General features: G+C 45.0%; 1 protein-coding gene across 4 annotated transcripts in view; it reads left to right on the top strand.

Moving 5' to 3' along the window:
* Nucleotides 1-20,362, top strand: part of Srgap3 (SLIT-ROBO Rho GTPase activating protein 3) — a 235,326-nt gene that overhangs the window by 128,235 nt on the left and 86,729 nt on the right. For all 4 annotated transcript variants that reach the window (XM_006237048.5, XM_039108203.2, XM_039108202.2 and 1 more), the window contains exon 3: nucleotides 860-1,022. In XM_006237048.5, coding sequence (XP_006237110.1) covers nucleotides 860-1,022 — 163 coding nt within the window. The remainder of the gene's footprint in view (nucleotides 1-859; nucleotides 1,023-20,362) is intronic.

Genomic DNA, 20,362 nt, shown 5'->3' with positions numbered 1-20,362 from the left:
TCACCTTGGGTTAAGATGGTGTCGTTGACTGCTTTTGAGTTTAGCTTTTTGTCTTTCTTCTTACAGGAGAGCATGTATGCCTTCTACAGAGCCCTACAGAGGGATCTCGGAGAGGGTTGAGACGCAGAGGAATTTTCTGTTGTTTCATTAGCTTGGGAAGCAACCATACACAGTCAAAGAATCTCAGACTGCAGCCCACACTACAGGCCCCGAGGCTTTCTTAAAACCCAGATCTCCAGGCCTAAGGCTGGAGAATGAATTTCTGACCTGTTTCCAGGGGATGGCAGCATGGCATCCCACTTTAGCATAATGTCCAGCTCGAGTCAGTCTCAGAATCCATCAGCCACTATAGGACAAAAGCTTATTTGTCCTGTAGGTACCCATGTCTTCCTTTGCTCCTCTTCCCACATGCAGAACCCGAGCCCTCCAGGCCCACTCTCATAAGGTAGTCATTGTCACACTGGTTTCTAGGAGGTCAGGAGCTCCCTAGGGAAGGAACAAAGTGTCAAGAGCCCAGGGGACTCTCAGGGTTAGTGGAGTCAGGTTAGAAGAGAGGAAATGTCTTTGTGGCTTTCCCACTGCACAGGCCTAGAGACCATAAAATATTCAGAGATATTCTTCTCAGATGGCAAATGCCGCATTCAGACGAAGCATAGATGGCCCAGGGAACAGAGTCAAAGGCCCAAGGTCTAGTTCCGGCACTACTCTATAACTGCGGAATGTCACCTTAGTCCTCTGGCCTGTTCCCATAGTTCTGAAAGGTGTAATGAGATTTCCTTTGAAGGTGACTATGAGACTCAAAAGCGAGTGACCATGTGAACTGACGTGAAGCCAACGTGAGCTGTCTTGGTTCCCACAGGAAGGATCAATACCTCCTCTCACCTGTGAACTGTTGGTATCTGGTACTGCATCAGACTCGGCGGGAGAGCCGAGATCACGCCACCCTCAATGACATCTTCATGAACAATGTCATCGTCCGCCTCTCCCAGATCAGTGAAGATGTCATCAGACTCTTCAAAAAGGTGAGCTGCCCTATCAGCCCTGGGCCTTCTTTCCCAGACCAGCCATGACAATTGTCTACTGTCATGGCAAGATGTCGTATGGGCACAAGAGACCAGGAAGGCTTGTGTTGAATACTACAGATATTAAGGACTACCCTGTGCTCTCTGGCTCAGATGTGACCTCTGCGTTTGCCTTTGAAAGAATGGGTGTACTCAGCTACCCTAGCACCCGTGGCCATAAGAGTAAAAACCTTTTAGGTGGCTAGGTGTGTAGTATACATGCATTGTGGACAATCTGGGAAAATGGAGGAAGATGTGGGCCCCCAAAATGGAAACCAACAGAAAATTTATCAGTCAATCACTTTGAAATTTTAAGAGTTTATGTATACCTGTACAAATATATTTCCTTGCATGTTTATAATTTCTGTACTTTCTAGAATGCATACACATCCTCTTATGTAAGATCATATCAAATATTCGATATTGCTACCTACTTATGTCACCTACCAGACTTATATAACGCTCTGTCAAAACTTTCCCATGCTGCAAATGTTTGCTTCTGTTTTGTAATGATCGCATAGCATTTTGTTATATTGACTTACCCAGACCTACGCACCTGATCTCTTTCCATTGAACACGATGGTAAATGCCATTATTCTGTTACAAAAGGCCCCCTGTGAGTTTTCCCATTGTTATTGAGGATCAGTTTCTACAATGAGAGTCATAGGAAAGCTGATTTACTTTTTTAAGACTTTGTGGGAACACCCCATTGCTAAAAGAAGGTTTCACCCAGGGAACTATCCAGGAGCCAAGGGTAAAGAGAACTGTCCCTTTTTATGTCCCCTGAGGCCTTTGTCCGGAGCTTCTGTCACAATGCCTGGCACAATGGAGGCTCTGTGTAAATGTGTGAAGAATTGAATTTTCTGTAGAATGGGTGTGTCATATAGCCTTATCATCTCAGTCTGTTGAATGAGGCTGAAATCAGCTGCTACTTGGGGCCCATGTGAGGTCCAAACATGATATCCTGTGTGGAAGGACCTCTGTAGGAAGCTATATTCCTTAACGATCCTGATAGTAACCTTTTAAAAACCTGTATGTCCTGAATATCTTCAGGCTTGTGACTTAAGCATGTTCCTTGGTTTCCTCTTGTGGGAAATGCTCACTGGCCATCCCCAGCGGGTGTTAGACAGGATAAGTCATTCTCCTGTGATCTACGTATCTTTAGGCTTATGACTTAAATTGCCTGTGCCTCAGTTTCTCACTTGTAAAATGGCTTGGAAACACCCTGGAGGGACTTGGCAGTCTAGGCTACTCTGGCCTTACTCAAAGCTGGCTGTGACCCTAGGCCAGCAGCAATGGTAGCACACTGAAGCTCAGCTCTTCTTCTCAGGTAGTAATATAGTGATCTGGTGACCCAGCATTGCTAGGCACACAAGGAAGAGGACAAACTACTGACTTAAAATAGAATCGCCTCTCTAAGGTCTGAGCTTAGATCGTCCATCTTGAGGATGACACCTACAAGAACTGTAGCCACCAGCTCATGTCCTCCCACCACACAATCTACTCTTGATGCCATGTTTAGGAAATGTGGTCTGAGTTTAATTTTTGCATAAGCAAACATAATTAGAAAGGTAAATACAGTGTCAAAAATCCCACAGTGCTTCCCAGAGGCCAGCTGAAAAGCTTTTGGTATCTGCTGGTTTGGAGTCCTAATCCCAGTCTGGTCTCCACCCGCTGCTGCTGTCGGAGCCTTTTCCTGGGTGGGAATGACTTAGAGAGAAAGGGTCGTCAAGGCCTTTAGGAAATGAAGGCCCTTTTTTCCTGAGCTGAGCCCCGGGACAAGTGAGATAGATCTCCGCAGTTCTCATTGAGTCTGACAGCAGCCTGACTTGTGATGGAGGTTAACAGGGTGGAAAATAATGAAAAATGTCCGCAGCTGGGCTCCTGGCTGCCTTGTTACCAGGACTGTCCTGTAGAACAAAGGAAGTGACCTGGCCCCTGTGGGCTGGGAGAGTGTCAGGGACAAGTGCTCCTGGCTGATTTAGCCCAGCAAGGCCCCTTTGTTTTGTCCACGTTATACATCTATACATCACTCAGAGCAAAGCCCTGCGTTCCTTATATAGGGAGAGCTCCTGCACCTACGTCAACCACTTCTAGACCAAGGACTGGACAAATGGTGGGGAGATGCATTCCATTTTATGTAGATGGGAGAAAGCCTTGAGCCATTTCAAGGAGAGCCCAAATGTGGCTTTAGCCCCTTACCATCAGGGTGACAGAGCTTTTAGAGTGTCTCTGCACTGTCCACCCTAGCCAGTCTCTTTAAGCCTCAGTTTTCTCACCTGGGAAGTGGGTCTGGTACAATGTCTACAGTGGGGACCACTTGGAAGAGCAGAGGCAGGTCAAATGCCAGCATAAGACACAATGCTGAGACGGAAGCTCATTAGTGGTTCCTAATATGGAGGCATGCAGCCATCTCGGGGCCCTAGTGCTTGGTGGGGGTTCCTGACCACCCACCTAGTCTTGCTGGGGCGATGGAGCTACAGGAGGTTAGGAGTGGTTCCCAGGGGCCTGAAACAGTTGTCCTGCCTGCCATCTTCATGTAGAGAAGTGTGCTGTTTAACTTGATTCTCATTCTCCTGTCATTCTCCGTGCTTGCTTTCATAGAGAGTCTGGGGGCTCTGTTGCTTGTTTGTTCATATTGTTTTTATTCCGTTATTTTTAAACTTTTTGTTTTATGTGGATAAGTGTTTAGCCTACAGGTGTACCATGTGTACCATGTGCATGCAGTGCCTGTGGAGGGCAGAAGAGAGAAGCCGATTCTCTGGAATGGGTTTGACAGGCAAACCGTTGTGAGCCGTCCTGTGGGTGCTGGGAACTGAGTCTGCTTGCTCTGCAGGAGACGAAAGTGCTCTTAACCACTAAGCGCCTCCGTAGCCTTGGGGACTCTGTTCTAAGAAATGGTAGCCCTGTAAATTGCAGAAACCCATGGCATCTACTGGTGCAGATCTGTTGTCCAGCTGATCGGGAGACTGAGCCATCATGAGTTCAAGTTCAAGGCCAGCCCAGGCCGCAGAGTAAATTCAAGGCTAACCCAGTCACCTTAGGGAGACCCTGTCTCAAAAACCGAAAGGTGAAAGGCACGTGCATGGCCTGTCAGACTAAAGATGTTCTAAAGAGATACTTGTGTCTCACAATCTATCAGACCAATGAAGCAATGGAGCCCAAAGAAACAGGGATCTCTCCAGGAATCTCAAGCTAGCAACAGGAAAAAGTGTGTGTGTGTGTGTGTGTGTGTGTGTGTGTGTGTGTGTGTGTGTGTGTGTGTGCGCGCGCGTGTGCGTGCGTGCTTGTGCGTGCGTATGTACATACATTTGTCTCCCTGAAAGAGATTTCATCACAACTTCATAACAACTTGTCAGGATAAGACTGAATCCCAGACAAACATGGGTCAGTGGGTGAGACTACACCTTAGATAGGTTAGCACAGCCTTGACTCTTTATTTAAACTTCCATCTCTGTCAGGACCCCAGGGCTCTTCTGGATCTTTGTTCCTTTCCTCAAAGTGGTCAGCATCAAATAAACCTTCTCTGTCTGCTTTCCACTTTTAACTTGGATCTTTTTATTGCTTTGTTGAGGGCAGGTTGCTGGGCCTGATGGCACACACTGTGACACCCCCACCCCCACCCCAACCCCAGTTCAGTATCAGAGGGGTTTGAGGTGTAGCCCAGAGACTCTTGGGTAATATTCATGACTAACCCTGCATTCAGTTCCCAGAACCAGGGAAAGTCATTAGGAAGTTCATGGTGGTGGGATGGCTTTAAGGGCCGGGGGTCTGGCTCAGACAGAGCCAAGTGAGACTGAAGGAGATCCTAGAGGCAATCTGAAATGATCAGGACCCATGGGTGTGGACAACAGCAATGCAGTTCAATCAGCTTGAAGGGAAAAAAGGCTTTTCACTTTTCCAAGATGACATTGGCTTCAGGCACGAGGGGCTTTTGGGACACAAAGATTATTATCAGAAAATAGTCTATTTCTGCTATGTGGCTCTGGTGTCTGTTTCCCTTTTTTCAGAAGATTGACAAGGAGCCTTATTTTTAAAAGTTAGTTTGTCCCATTCTCATGACCAGGTGGCTCCCAGCAACTCCAGGCTTGTATCTTATCTGTTTTAAGTCCCTTTATCTAGCATTAGATCTTCTAGGGACTGATTGGTCCAGCATAGTCATGTGATGACCAGTGACCTTGTGTCTGTGGTCAAGAAGCTATCTTCCTTGACTAAGTATAGGTAGATGCTCATCATTGGAGCAAGAGGTGCTCAATTCTGCTGATTCACAGAGTCGAGGATGGGTGAGGGTGACTCCTCAAGAAAAGTTGGGGTGTCTTTATGAGAATGAAGAGATAAGAGATGACCTCTGGGTTCTCTGTTCCAGTCCTATCATATTTAACTAGATGTCTCTCAACTAAGGATGTGCCTTACCTCCCAGGATTGCCCAGTCTATCTGGGGACAGCTGTGATCAATAGACAGTCCTTCGGTGCAGAAATGAAATATTACAAGTTTTTGGGGCTACAAATATCCAATACATGCAGAAACCTGTTCATTGCTTGGGGACAGAAATCAAGATAGTCCACTCAGGTCTTTGCTTCCTGGAGTCAAATATTTCTGTTCATTTGAATCTTCTCTATGGTTTGCTTGTGGTCCCCCCTGAGGTTTCTCACTATGGGCTGTGCTGAGTTCCATTGACCTGTAGTAGTTCATGGAGAGAAGCATTCAGAAGAAAGGACTGACCAGCATAGAGTGGAGAGGGCTATCTCAACCCTTCAACTCAATGAGCATGTCTCAGCTGAAACCCCCAGATATTTTTGCATCAATTCTTTTTGAATCTGGCCTGAATTCGTACCTCCCCCACTCATGTTTGTCCCTATCAAACTTCATCTTATTAGATTCTAGCAAAATGACTTGAGGGATTTTTTGGGGGGGGCAGTAAAAAGGTAGCTTTCTCAGAAGACATAAACTCCTCCTCTGGGGGAAAGGCCCACATCATAACTTTTTCATGTTATCCTTGCCTGTGTTACCCTCTGTGGTGAGTTGAATGAGATGTCTTCTATAAGTCTTGATCCCTGGTCCCCAGCTGGTTGTGGTTTGGAAGGGATTAGGAAGTGTGGCCTTACTGAAAGAAGTACATGACTGGGTGCAGGCTTTCAAAAGGCTTTTTCTCTCTGTCTCCTGTTGTGGTTCAAGATGTGATTTCTCAGCTGTTCCTGCCACCATGCCTTCACCCCACCATCATAGACTCTAACCTGCTGGAACTATAAGTCCAATTAAATACTTTCTTTCATAAGTTGCTTGGTCATGGTGTTTTATCATAACAATAGACAAGTAACCTATATACCTTCTAACGACAATTTGTTGGCTTTGCGTTTGAGTCTTTTCCCTTGGGATGTAGGAAGTGGGGCTATGACTTGAGAATGGGTTAAACATGATGGACTTGAGGGTTTGTGTTGAAGGGTAAATATGAGTCTTCCAACTGGGAAAGGGAGTTTGGACCTCTGAAGCAAGGCCAGAGCTCAGTAGACAGAATAGATCACGGCAGAGGTCAGAGATACACCAGAACTGAGGGTATAAACGGCAGTGTAAGCCGAATTCAGCTCTTAAACAATCTGCTTGGTTCTCATTACATTGTGACAGTGGTACTCAAGCTTCCTAATGCTGTCACCCTTCAATATGGCTCCTCATGTGGTGACCACAACCATAAAACTATTTTTGTTGTTACTTTATAACTGTAATTTTGCTACTGTTGTGAATCATAATATATACATCTGTGTTTTCTGGTGGTCTCTCCAAACAGGTCTTAAAAAATATATATATATTCCCAGTATTTTCGAGATGGAGGTAAAAAAAAAAATCAGGAGTTCAAGGCCAGCCTCAGCTATACAGTGAGATTTAGACAAGCCTGAGCTAATTGAGATCCTGTCTCACAAAAATCCAAACCCAAACAAAACAAAACAGTGTTTTCCACTGTCTAACCTCCCTAATGTTGTCTAATACATTGTATTGACTCCTTTGTCTTATCTTCCTGGCCTTTCCTGCCTTTGATTTTGAGGCCTTACCCTTAAACATAACCTGCCAGTGAGTGTCATAGTCCAGTGTGGTTTAGAGTCCTTGGACACCTCCAGGATTAGGTGCACATGGCTGGGCTCCACCATCACATTTGCGGATTCAGTAGGTTTGGGGATCTGCATTTCTAACCAGTTCTCGCCGACTGTGGGAACACGCCTGGGGAGGACTTCCTGTGTAACCTCCTTGTTTACAGATAAGGAAACTGAGGCCCATGTCTGCTAAGGGCATAGTCTTCCCCAAACCCAGGTATTTGACCCAGCTGTGAATCTACCCCTTCATGGTACACCAGCTGGGAGGGTCACTGTGTGTCACGCTCATTTCTCTCACCCCTGGCTGTTTCTGAGACTAGGTATTGAAGCCCATCCCATTCGCAGCCCCAATCTGCTTTCTTCAGCTTCCTTAACAATAGCCGTCCATTATTCTGCGCTCCGATGCCTGTAGCATTTAATTACTTGCCCTGGCCGTGATGTGAATTTGATTGTTGGAAGCTGCAGCATTCTGGAAGAAGCACTAATGAGGAGAGACTCTTAGCAGAGCCGAGAGGGCGTTTGGGGGGCCAGTGTTTGAAAGCAGCCATTCACTGTGTGGCAACAAGGACTTGCTCTTGAGTGAGTTTTCTCGTCCCCGCCTCGAAGATGTCCATCGCATTTCATAAATAAATCAAGGCTTTTGTGCCGAATAATTGCTTTGCTTTGTAACAGAGATCAAAAGCAGCCATGGCCTTGGATTCAAAGCCAAGTTTATTTTTCAATTTTTTTTTCCCCTTTGCAGGAGAGAGTGAGGGTTTGCAAGCTGGAGGGTCCAGCAGTGAGGTCTGCATTGGGAAGAACAAAGAGATGAGGGACCTCAGCCTGCCTCCTCTGTCTCCTAGGGAGACAGCCTGCGAGGCAGGCCTCAGCAGGCCTTCCCAGTCATTCAGTACTCATAGCTAGTGCTATTATGACGGCAATAAAGAATTGTAGCAAAGGAAGGATTAGTGAGTGCTTGTTCTATACAGGGCCCTAAGGGTTCTATGTGCTCTGAATTCTTTAAGTCTGAGAGGAAGATACTGCCATCACCCCATTTTACAGAAAAGGAGACTCAAGGTGGAGGTTTCAGTTTTATATCCAACTCAGGGGTAGAGACAGGTAATGAACAAGACCGGAAATAGCCTCTCACGGGGTAGTATAGACGTTGAAGTAGATACAAAGAAATGGTTTATTTGGATGCAGGGGGAAGGGTGGTCATCCCTACCTTTTTCAGAGGGAGGTTCAAGAAGGTATGCTATTGGGGATTCAGGACTGTAGCAAACCTGGATAAGGCCATCGCAGGAAGTTGACTCTCAGACAGAAGCACAGTGCAGACTGGGTTGGGGTCCCACCTGCAGAAGAAAAGGGATGGGGGGCAGTGGCTTCAAGGGACAAAGTGTGCGGTGGAGTCATAGAGAAGCTGAGAGGGCCCTGCACTGTACTGACTCTTCATTGCTGGGTGGTTGTCTCTGTAAGTGGGGGGAGGGGCAGCGGGAGGAGGGGTGCAGGCAGAGGCAGATTGCTCTTTTGGCCATGGATAGCATATCCTAGGAGCAAGTTCTTAGTCCTGAGGGGGAGCTTGAGTGTTCCATGGCCTTGACAAATACACAGAGCTTTAGAGAAAACAAGAGAGGCAAAGATGTGTGGGAGAGGCAGAAGGGGACCACAGCTGAGCTCCACCTCGGTCTCTGCCGCTTTCAGCCGTGTGAGTACAGCTTGATCCTGTCCACTCTGCCTTCTCATTTGAAAGTGGAGCTAATGGACATCTTCTTCCTATGGCCGGTCCACGATTAAAAGATGCTATGAAATGCCCACCTAGTACACAGTGGACAATCAATGCATGCTAGTGATTAATAGGGTTGTTTGTAGAGCTTTGAGAAGGAATGAAGTGAGGGAAGATTGGAAGCAGGATGCTAGGAAGGTTTTTTTTTTTTTTGGGGGGGGGGCACAGGTTAAACAAATCTTAGGAAGACACCAATGCTTCTAAAAGATGGTCTTCCTTTTTTATAACCTCATATTTCTTTCTTCTTTTTACCTTATGACTTTGATTAGGACCTCTAGCCTGTACAACATGGAGGAAAGAGATACCCTTGATTTCTAACTTCTTACCATTTAAGAAAAAAATTGGAAAAATTGGGACCACTGAAGACCCCCAGAGCCTGATGAAGAGGGTTTACCAGCACCACTAGCAAATCATGTTTCCTGCTTTATGGCCTCTCACAGGATTAATATGCGCATGTTAAGAACACTCCTGTGTGCTGAGCCAATTCAGTTAGAAAGTGTCATTAAGATGCATACATCAGGAGAGAGGGGTGAGTGCAGATTAATGTCCTTGATGCACAAATTAGCCACATCCCAGGAGTGTTGGTAATGGTCTGTCATTGCCGTTCAGATATACATATTTTATAGCTCCCATTGTAATTCCTCCATTTCTCATACTATTCAAAGCTGAGGGCTTCTTGCTCCCATTTCAAATGTTTTCCTTTTGCTTTTGAGGCAGGGTCTCATCACGTATCCTTGGCTGGCTTGGAGCTTGCCATGCAGAGTGGACTAGCCTTGAACTCACCGAAATCTGCTTGCCTCTGCCTCCCAAGGCTGGGATTAAAAGTATAAGCTACCATGCCTAGCCATTTCAAATACTTTTTATAGCTATTTTAATTTTAAATATCTAACTTTATTGCGGTTTGCTAGGAGCAAACACTGCCTGCTCTTACAGAGGATGTGGGTTCAGTCCCCAGCACCCATACAGTAGCTCATGATCATTCATAACTCTGGTTTCAGGGGAGTTAACACCCTCTTCAGACATCTGGTGGCATCCAGCATGCATGTGGCATGTGTGTGTGTGTGTGTGTGTGTGTGTGTGTGTGTGTGCAAAAACACTTTATGCATAAAATAAATAAAATTATGCATAATTAAAGAAATAATTTAGAAGAGAGAGATTGATTTATAATATTGTACATTGAGTGCCAATACCTGTGGAGTCCAGAAGAGGGTATCAATCCCCTGGATCTGAGTTTACAGGGGGTTGAGGGTGTTGGGAGCACAACTTGGGGCCTCTGCAAGAGCAGTATGTGCTCTTACCTGCTGTGCTCCAACACTGTAAATTTAAAAAGAATAAAATAAGCTCCAAAAGAAAAATATTAGTAAATTCTATTATATAATTTAAAAATCTGACCCTACAACAACAAACACATTGACAGATTGATAGACAAACTACTTATGAGAGAAGGAGAAGATTTTTGTCTTCACGGAATTAATAAAATTTTAATACCCAGAAAATAAAATCAAATTTTACAAATACATAAGGAAGGAGCAAAAAATCAGCCCAATGGGAACATGGGTAAGAGATACAACTGCTCAGGTCACAAACAATGTAATGGCAACACTAAAAATTAAGAAAGAATACTCATACTGATAATCAGAACATACTTGAAACACAGCTTGATGCCAGGTGGATTGACAAAGTCCCTGGAGGAGACCCCTGATATAATGCATCAGGGATCGTCATAGAATGTAAACTTTCCAGTATCAATGGAGGAAGTAAATGGTCTAATATCAATAGAAGAAGAATTACAGACTATAACCAAGCAATTCCATTTTTAAGAATAACCCGAAGATGTTCTAAGCCATTTGCACACACACAACTTTTTATGGGGTTATTTTTTTCTATAAACAGTTTAATATTTGGCTAACAGCTGTGGCTACAGTTTGTAATTTCAGGGAAATTAAGGGACCCCAGCAATATTACAGTCAAGAATAGAGAGAAGATGAGGGTCGATGCTACTAACTTGCTTATCCTGGTCTAGCTTCCTTCGCTCCTACACAAGTCAGGTTCCCTCCTAGGGAATGTGCTGCCCACGGGGCTGGAGCAATGAAAAATTAAGACAATGCCTCACAGACATATCCACCATTCACCCAGGTCTAGATAATTCCTTGTTAAGCACGTGTTCTGTGGGCTGGAGAGATCCTAAGGTTAAGAGTACTGGCTGCTCTTGCAGAGCACCTGGGTTTGGTTTTCAGCACCCCTGGTTTTCAGCTCATAACCCTCTCTTAACTCTAGCTCCAGGAGATCTGACACCTATTACATGGATGGTTAATGTGAGCTTTGGCAGTCACATGTTAGAACAGTTATTAATAACTAAGATCAAGGTTCTACATCTGTTGGTATCTATTTGGGTAAAACTTGAAGACAGGATGGTAAGTGAGAAGAGGAAGGTCAGGGACGATGTTTTCCCCAGCAATGTGGTACAGATCTATGGCCTCAGTACTTGAGAGGGCTTTTGAGTTGGAGGCCAGCATGAGTTAGAGAGAGCCCATCTCAACAGCCTCTCCCTCAAATACAGAACAGCATTTTAGTAAAAGGTAGACCTCCCAGTGAAAACCTTATGTTGCTCATGATTTTTTAGGTCCCTGTCTGGAATGAATCTAGGTGGCTGTGGGCCTGTAAGAGCACACACCAGCTGTAGAACAGTCATTGAGGAATGAGGGGAGGAAGGATGCAAGAACTTCAGTCATCTAACAGTTCCCTTTCTAAAATAGTTTCAAAGAAAAAAGGTGGCTCCAAATCTTAATAGTTATTAAGCTTAGTAGTATGCTTTATTTTATTTTATTTTTTTGCTTTTTTTCTGTTTTAAATATTGGAGAGTTTAAAGTGAGGGTGAATGTCAGTTAAGGCAAGCTGGGCCAGGAGGACTCCTCAGCGTCAGATACAGGGGTTGGGTTGTGCTTTCTACACACTGAAGACCCACTGAAAATTCTTGACTGAGCTTCATTCATTCAATGAGTCTTTCTCACCGGTGAAGTGCTCAGTTATGCTGAAAGGCGACTCATTTTACACACATATTTGATATCTTTTGAAGGCAGAAATGCTGAACCAAGGTGGGGAAGCTACATACCATTACACACATTTTGTACAGGCACAGTAGTGATAGAGTGTTCTCAAGGGTGGATTAAGGAAGGTGATATGAAAATGGAAAGTAAAGGAAGGAAGGATGAGTAGATGGGAGGTTGAATGAGTAGATGAATAAATGAGTGGATGTGTAGGCCAGCAGAAGGACTGATGAATGGGTAAGTGGAGGAGTGGAAGTGTATGTGGGTAGGTAGATGGACACCTAGGTTGGTGAGTGGATAGTGGATAGGCGAGTGAATGAGTGGATGTCTAGGTGCATGGATGGATGGGGAAGCCGGTAGGTGAGTGCATGAGTGGGTGTGTAGATAAGTCCAAGAATCTAGGAGTTGCTCAGTCCCACAAGGCTAGTTGTTTCAGCTGGTCTTCTGTAGGAATAGACTCCAACAGATGTGCTGGCACGTAGGTGCACAGTCATAGAAGAGTGAATTCTCCTTCTTCCAATGTCCTTATGTAGTCTCCAGCAGAAGGTGTGGCCCAGATTAAAGGTGTGTACCACCATGCTGGATCTGGGACTTGCTTTGTCCCGGGCTCACTTTGAACTCAGAGATCTCCTTGCCTCAGTGTCCTGGGATTAAAGGCATGTACTACCTTTCCTGGGCCTAAGCTTTTCATGGCCACTATGCCTCAAGATCTCCATGTCAAGATCTAGGTCAGAAACTTGTGGCTTCCAGCCTCAAAATCTGGATCACAGGTGAGCCATCCAATTCTGGATTGTAGTTCATTCCAGATATAGTCAAGTTGACAACCAGGAATAGCCATTGCACTGTCCTAGTAACAGTGGGCAAATGATGTTCCTTTATTGAGTGTCTGCATCTTGATCTTCAAAGTGGGGATGCCTCCTCCAAACAGCTGATCTAGGCTCACACAGGCATCTGAAAAAGCAGTTGGTGTGGTGGCCCAGAAACAGTAGCTCACTGTCATTATCTACAATGCTATGTGCCATTCATAGTAATAGCATTAAACACTGAATGATGACAACAGGGATCTGCTTACTGTGGTTACTACTTGTAGTAACCAGAGATCCAGAAACTTCTATCCTGACTATGTCAGTCACTGTTTCATAGCTACATTAGTTACTTTCTCATTGCTGGGACCAAATATCCAGCAAGAAGCCACTTCAAGAAGAGGGGTTTACTTTAACTTACAATTTGAGATGGAATACATTCTGTCATGGTGGGGAAGGCATGGTGTCAGGAGTGAGTAAAGCACCAGATTTAGGAAGCAGAGAGAGGGCAGGAAGCAGGGATAGTTTATAATACCTCAAGACCCTCTCTGAATGACCCACTTCCTCCTGCAAGCCTCTACCTCCTTGGGCTTTACAACCTTCCCTGAGAGTGTCATCAGCTGGGAAGCAAGCTCCACTGCAGGAGCCTATGGGACCTTTGCACACTCAAAGCACATCTGTGAGAAATCCTTGGGTGCCCTCGGGCCAGCTATTTTAGCAGCTCTCAAAAGGAAGCTTTCCGATTCAAAAATTTCCCCAGGAGACACTGAGAACCATTGCTGAGTTAGAAAAGGAGGAGGGTGTGGGTGCCCATGAGGCCAGGTTTGCTGCTATAGCAGGAATGCTTCCATCGGAGCTGCAGTTGGAGCTGCAACAGCAGGAGACACATATTAGTTCTGAGGAAAGGAGCAGCCTAAGGGGATGGCTCAGAACAGGGAGAAGTAACCTACTAGAGGTAGAAGATTACCTAAGGACAGGGTTGGAGGTGGGAAGCTGAGGAAGGTGTTCTGAGGAAAGGGGATGTGGCAACACCATGTAGAGCCTTTCAATTGTTGACTTAAGACCCATCTAGGAGGAACTGGCTGTCTACTGGTTGGAGCCGCTGAGTTCAGGGTACATCGACTTTCCAGGAGGAGTGGATAGGTCCACACCCTCTGGGACACACCTTTAAGCCTTTGCTCTGTACATAAGGAAGATCACAGCAGAACTGGGTGATGGCCGGTGCTCACATGCACCAGGCAATGGAATATGGAGCCCTTGTGAGTCTTAAGTTTGTGATTGATGGGCAAACAAGCCAGAGGATGTATGACAGTGGAAGGATTTGTCAGAACCTAGGACTGAAAAGGGAGGTGGGTTTTGCTATTCCATTGCTTTCATTTACTTGAACCTCAGAATTAGAAAGATTCTGGAGTGGCCCTGGATTGTGACCCAGCATGAGAACATCTACTCAAACAAAGGTGGGGGAAGAGAGACAGGCTTTAGTGGTAGTGGGGATTGGTGAGAGGGAGGAGAGGGCCCCAGAGATGACCGAGAGGCAGGAGAGGTTATTCCTGACTAAGAGTGTTCTAAAGAACTATTTAGAGTGGAAGATGAGGGAGGAGCCTTGTTATCAAATCAACATTTAAAGAGATTTTTTTGTTTACATTTTTTGATTGATTGACTGCTCTGTGTGTGTGTGTGTGTGTGTGTGTGTGTGAGAGAGAGAGAGAGAGAGAGAGAGAGAGAGAGAGAGAGAGAGAGAGAGTTTGTGTGTATGTGCGCACATGTGGAGACCAGAGACGAGAGCAGAAGTTGGTTCTCTGGTCCCTTCTCTCGTCCCACATGTGGCTTCCAGATGACAACTCTAGTTTTAGGTTTTGGAGCAAGTGCCATTACCTTCTGAGCCATCCTTTGAGCTCCCAACCCAACATCTTAAGACTGTTAATTTTTATTTATTTATTTTTTATTAACTTGAGTATTTCTTATTTACATTTCGATTGTTATTCCCTTTCCCGGTTTCTGGGCAAATGTCCCCCTAACCCCTCCCCCTCCCCCTCTACACAGGTGTTCCCCTCCCCATCCTCCCCCCATTACCGCCCTCCCCCCAACAATTACGTTCACTGGGGGTTCAGTCTTGGCAGGACCAAGGGCTTCCCCTTCCACTGGTGCTCTTACTAGGATATTCATTGCTACCTATGGGGTCAGAGTCCAGGGTCAGTCCATGTATAGTCTTTAGGTAGTGGCTTAGTCCCTGGAATCTCCGCTTGGTTAGCATTGTTGTACATATGGGGTTTCTAGCCCCTTCAAGCTCTTCCAGTTCTTTCTCTGATTCCTTCAACGGGGGTCCTATTCTCAGTTCAGTGGTTTGCTGCTGGCATTCGCCTCTGTATTTGCTGTATTCTGGCTGTGTCTCTCAGGAGCGATCTACATCCGGCTCCTGTCGGTCTGCACTTCTTTGCTTCATCCATCTTGTCTAATTGGGTGGCTGTATATGTTTTATTTATTTTTTAAAAATATTTCTATTCTTGGAAAGTTTTTCATATTTATACAGGTTTATTGCTTCTATCCATCCAACACTTCCTCCCTCCAACTGCTCCTTTTACCCTGCCACCAATATCCCTCCCAACTTCGGGCGGGGCCTCAGTTCCTCCTCCCTCAGCCATGTTGGAATCCTGCTGACAGTCTTGTGATGGTCTTATGCTGGTGATAGCTTCTGTTGGCTGATGTGCACCGGAACCATGTCATGTCCTGAAGTCTGCGTACCACAGCTTTCTTCCCTGTTCTTTCTGCCCTTTCTTCTGTGAAGGCTCCGAGTCTTGGGTGGTGGGTGACTCATTCACAGGTGAGCACTCAAAGTTACTCATGCTCGGTGCTTTGACCAGTTATGAGCGTCTGCATTAACCCACTGTGAAAAGAAGCTCCCGTGACCTATGTTGAGAGCAACACAAATCAGTTGGTATAAATATAAATATTTAGAATGTAGCTAGACAGTGTGATTGTTTAACAAAATAACAGCAGTAGATTATTCCTTAGTGTCTGGAATATCCTCTGTCATGGGCTTTTGACACAGAACCAGCACAAAATCTCTCCTTTGGAACTGGTCTCACATTCTGTCAGAGGACAGTTGCTTTACTCCCACCCCCGGCCCCCACAACCATCATACCCCTATTGTATCAGTTAGCACAGATTACCAGTGGGACATTACTATGGTATGCAGTGTCCAGTGCTGAGTAAGACCACTGATTTCCTCCCCCCAGTAACCTATCTAGCACCTTCTGTCACTGTGTAAACTAGCAGCAGGGGGAGAGTTTCCTGGTCAGTTTGAGGTTGATTTCTCTATGTCTGGCTTCTAAAGTGGATGATGTCTTTATTAGTATGATCTTACCATGTAGTTATTGTAGTTGACCAGGAGCAATAGCATGTATTGCTTGTGAGACCTTTGGGGCCTTCTTGACTAATAACTTGTGGAGAAGTAGCCCATGCTTGGCACTTGGATTTTCATTTTAATAACCCATATATTCTGGAAGCAGAACTGTCCACCCATGCAGGGTCCTTTTGCTCAAACTCCTTTAACAAATGGAGGGCTTTGGTGGGGGAGGCCATGTAGCCTTAATTTTGGCTAACTCCTAGGCTCTTCTCCCCACAATCTCTCTCTCCACATCAAACCTTTTCTTTAGGTGTTTCTCCTGTCTCCCTTCATGACCTCTGTCTTCTCTTATCTAAACTAATTGAAATTTTTCTTGTGTTATAAGGCTGTAGCTTTCTGTATAGTTTTTCATGTACCCTTCATTTTGGATAAGCCTCTGGTGCCCCATTATCTCATCTACCATCCACCTCCACACTTGGACCTTCCCTTGAACCTCCCAGTTCTCTTACTTCTTCCCTTCATGTAACCTGTATTTCCCCATTTCCTCTTCTGTGAAGCATCCATTCACATCTAGGGGCCTGTTTCTAATGTCCTGGCTTTCACATGTGCAACAAAAGATTAGAAGCTAGAATCTGCATATGAAAGAGACACTGTGATTGTTGTCTTTGGGGGTCTAGGTAAGACCTCCCTCAGTATCATTAGACACTGCTATTTTTAAATATCGTCCTGGTGTTGTGTTACTATAGCCGAATGGCACAGAGTAAGTAACTTATAAAGAGTTCATGTTTACTCTGATCACAGTTCAGAAGGCTGGAGGCCAAGCATGAAGTTGGCTATAACTAGCAAAGGCCTTCTTGCTGGTGGACATGCTGCTAAACCCCAAGGTTGTGCAAAGATCACATGGTGAGACAGAGTAGGTGGTGTTACCTGGGATCTCTCTTCTTGTACAAAGTATGGAGGCCAATACTCCTAACTTTAACTAATCCTAATGCCTTCCACATTATTACCACACATGTTTGAGGGTTAGCTTTCAGCAGAGTTTGGGAGTGGATGAACAATCCAAAGCTAGGACACATAGAAGATGACATTAGTGTTAGAAATAGCCCAACTCCCAGTTGGTTTGATGGGGATGGGGACAGACACCTTAAGAATAAAACTTTTAAATTTTAGCTCATAAAACCCTAAGATCTACATTAAGGAAGGCCTTTTGTTGTTATTTGGGGAGGGGGAGCTTAGGGGTATGGTACTAGAGACAGAACACACTGCCTCTGAACTACAGCTCAGAGTAAAGTCTTAAGAGTTTCCCCTCAAGAGCATAACCAACCCTGCATTAAAAACTAAAGCAAATCACACATGGCAAGATATTCATGGCAATGGAATTGATTTCGCTCCAGAACTGTGTCATTACAAGAAAAACTTTGTCATTTTGTCTCATGTTGATGTAAATTAATGTTTACTTGTCTTGGTGAAGGATAAAAACGGCCACCTTTTATTTTTAACTTAAAACTGCATCCATGAGAATATACCAGGGCATTAATAGAGCTCCTCTTGTATGCAAGTCTTTGTGGGCAACCTTTTACAGGAAATTCCCCCGAGGGAAAATGCTTCTTAGTTCAGCCTGGGTCACAATTCTTTCTGTGATCCAATCCTTGAGACAAACTTCCAGGTCTCCCTGTCACAGCCACAGTCTGGTAGATCAGCCAGGTATAGGCCAGTCCCACCTGCCTCTCATGTTCTCTTAGAAGGAGGAATGGAGAGGCAAGCAATGGCCGTTGAAGTTGCTGGGTCTCTAGCTGGGCAATTGAAACAAAGGGGAGGAGACTTTCTTTGATGGGGATGGAAAAAGGTTGGAGGGCAGGGCTGGGAGGCAAAACTTGGGCAGATGGTGAGAAGGTGCATCAGAAATATAGGCAGTGTCCTGTGGGATTGGCCTCCTTCCCACCTGCCTGTGGCCTGGACTGTGTCCATTGTGGCTTCGCAGTGGCTGTTTTTCTTCTGTGTGTTTGCATGCTGCACTGAGCCCTGAAGAAACAGACAAGGGTTTTGAGCTGGACCAACCCAAAGCTGACTGCAGGCTCCACCATTTTCTAGTTCTAGCATCCTGGGCAAGGTGCTCAGTCTTTTGAATCTCTAGTTCTGCCCATGTTGAAAGAGAACCACAGTAGTAGCCACTTTAAAGGTTTAAATGAGTACATGGAAGGGACTTTGAACAGTGTTGAGCAAATGGAAGATGTTTCGTGAGCCCTGAAGCTGTTCTTAAATACTGCTTGAAAGCAGGGCTTTGTTGATCAGCTTTTCCTACAATGCTTGGTAGAGACTGATCTCTGCTAAACATGTGTGTGTGAATGGACCAAGGTTAGGGAGGACCTGGAAGAGATATCATAGGCCCAAGCATAGGCTTAGGGTGCCATGAATGCACATGGGTCATGGTACTGGAGTCTGTGTTTCATGGTACAAGGCTATGTTTCAACAACCATGTTCTTCAGAAATGCCTACCTTTTGGGGACTGCCAAACAATGTGTACAAAATTCAGAATTGAGAACTACACAGTTGAGTTACAGAAAAAGACATCTAAAAAGGAGTCTCATAATATTTTGAGCAATTTTCCATTTCTTTTTTTTTTTTTAAGTTTTCTAAAAACGTTTTAATGTTTTCTGTTAATAAAGTTAAGTATCTTTCAGTAAATACTTGCTGGAATAATTAGCCATATTTGTGTCATCACTTGACAAAAGCAAAGAAAAAATAAGGAATTTTGGTGTTGGTGCCCGCTGTTACGTCAGTCCTGGTTCTAATCTGCTGGAGTAGTTTTCCTTCATTAGGAAATCCACTGTGCTGGACAAGGCCAGTGTTTCTGCTCAGGGTACCCTGGCAATCTCCATCAGACATCACAGATGAATATGTATTGTTAGGGCTGGAGAGATGGCTCAGTGGTTAGGAGCACTGACTGCTCTTCCAGAGGTCCTGAGTTCAAATCCCAGCAACCACATGGTGGCTCACAACCATCTGTAATGAGATCTGATGCCCTCTTCTGGTGTGTCTGAAGACAGCAATAGTGTATTTACATATAATAAATAAAAGTAAATCTTTAAAAATGTAGCTCTTTGGGCCTATGTGGCTCTTCTTCAGATCCTAATTTTTTTTTTTTTATTAACTTGAGTATTTCTTATATACATTTCAAGTGTTATTCCCTTTCCCGGTTTCCGGGCAAAATCCCCCTCCCCCCTCCCCTTCCTTATGGGTGTTCCCCTCCCAACCCTCCCCCCATTGCCGCCCTCCCCCCATAGTCTAGTTCACTGGGGGTTCAGTCTTAGCAGGACCCAGGGCTTCCCCTTGCACTGGTGCTCTTACTAGGATATTCATTGCTACCTATGGGGTCAGAGTCCAGGGTCAGTCCATATATAGTCTTTAGGTAGTGGCTTAGTCCCTGGAAGCTCTGGTTGCTTGACATTGTTGTACTTTTGGGGTCTCGAGCCCCTTCAAGCTCTTCCAGTTCTTTCTCTGATTCCTTCAACGGGGGACCTATTCTCAGCTCAGTGGTTTGCTGCTGGCATTCGCCTCTGTATTTGCTGTATTCTGGCTGTGTCTCTCAGGAGAGATCTACATCCGGCTCCTGTCGGTCTGCACTTCTTTGCTTCATCCATCTTGTCCAATTGGGTGGCTGTATATGTATGGGCCACCTGTGGGGCAGGCTCTGAATGGGTGTTCCTTCAGTCTCTGTTTTAATCTTTGCCTCTCCCTTCCCAGCCAAGGGTATTCTTTTTCCTCATATAAAGAAGGAGTGAAGCATTCACATTTTGATCATCCGTCTTGAGTTTCGTTTGTTCTAGGGATCTAGGGTAATTCAAGCATTTGGGCTAATAGCCACTTATCAATGAGTGCATACCATGTATGTCTTTCTGTGATTGAGTTAGCTCACTCAGGATGATATTTTCCAGTTCCAACCATTTGCCTACGAATTTCATAGACTCGTTGTTTTTGATAGCTGAGTAATATTCCATTGTGTAGATGTACCACATTTTCTGTATCCATTCCTCTGTTGAAGGGCATCTGGGTTCTTTCCAGCTTCTGGCTATTATAAATAAGGCTGCGATGAACATAGTGGAGCACGTGTCTCTTTTATATGTTGAGGCATCTTTTGGGTATATGCCCAAGAGAGGTATAGCTGGATCCTCAGGCAGTTCAATGTCCAATTTTCTGAGGAACCTCCAGACTGATTTCCAGAATGGTTTTACCAGTCTGCAATCCCACCAACAATGGAG

The sequence above is a fragment of the Rattus norvegicus genome, chromosome 4 (genome assembly GCF_036323735.1).
Source record: "Rattus norvegicus strain BN/NHsdMcwi chromosome 4, GRCr8, whole genome shotgun sequence".
Taxonomy (NCBI): Eukaryota; Metazoa; Chordata; class Mammalia; order Rodentia; family Muridae; genus Rattus; species Rattus norvegicus.
The sequence above is the reverse complement of the archived record's forward strand: the minus strand, read 5'-3'. Positions and strand labels throughout refer to the sequence as shown.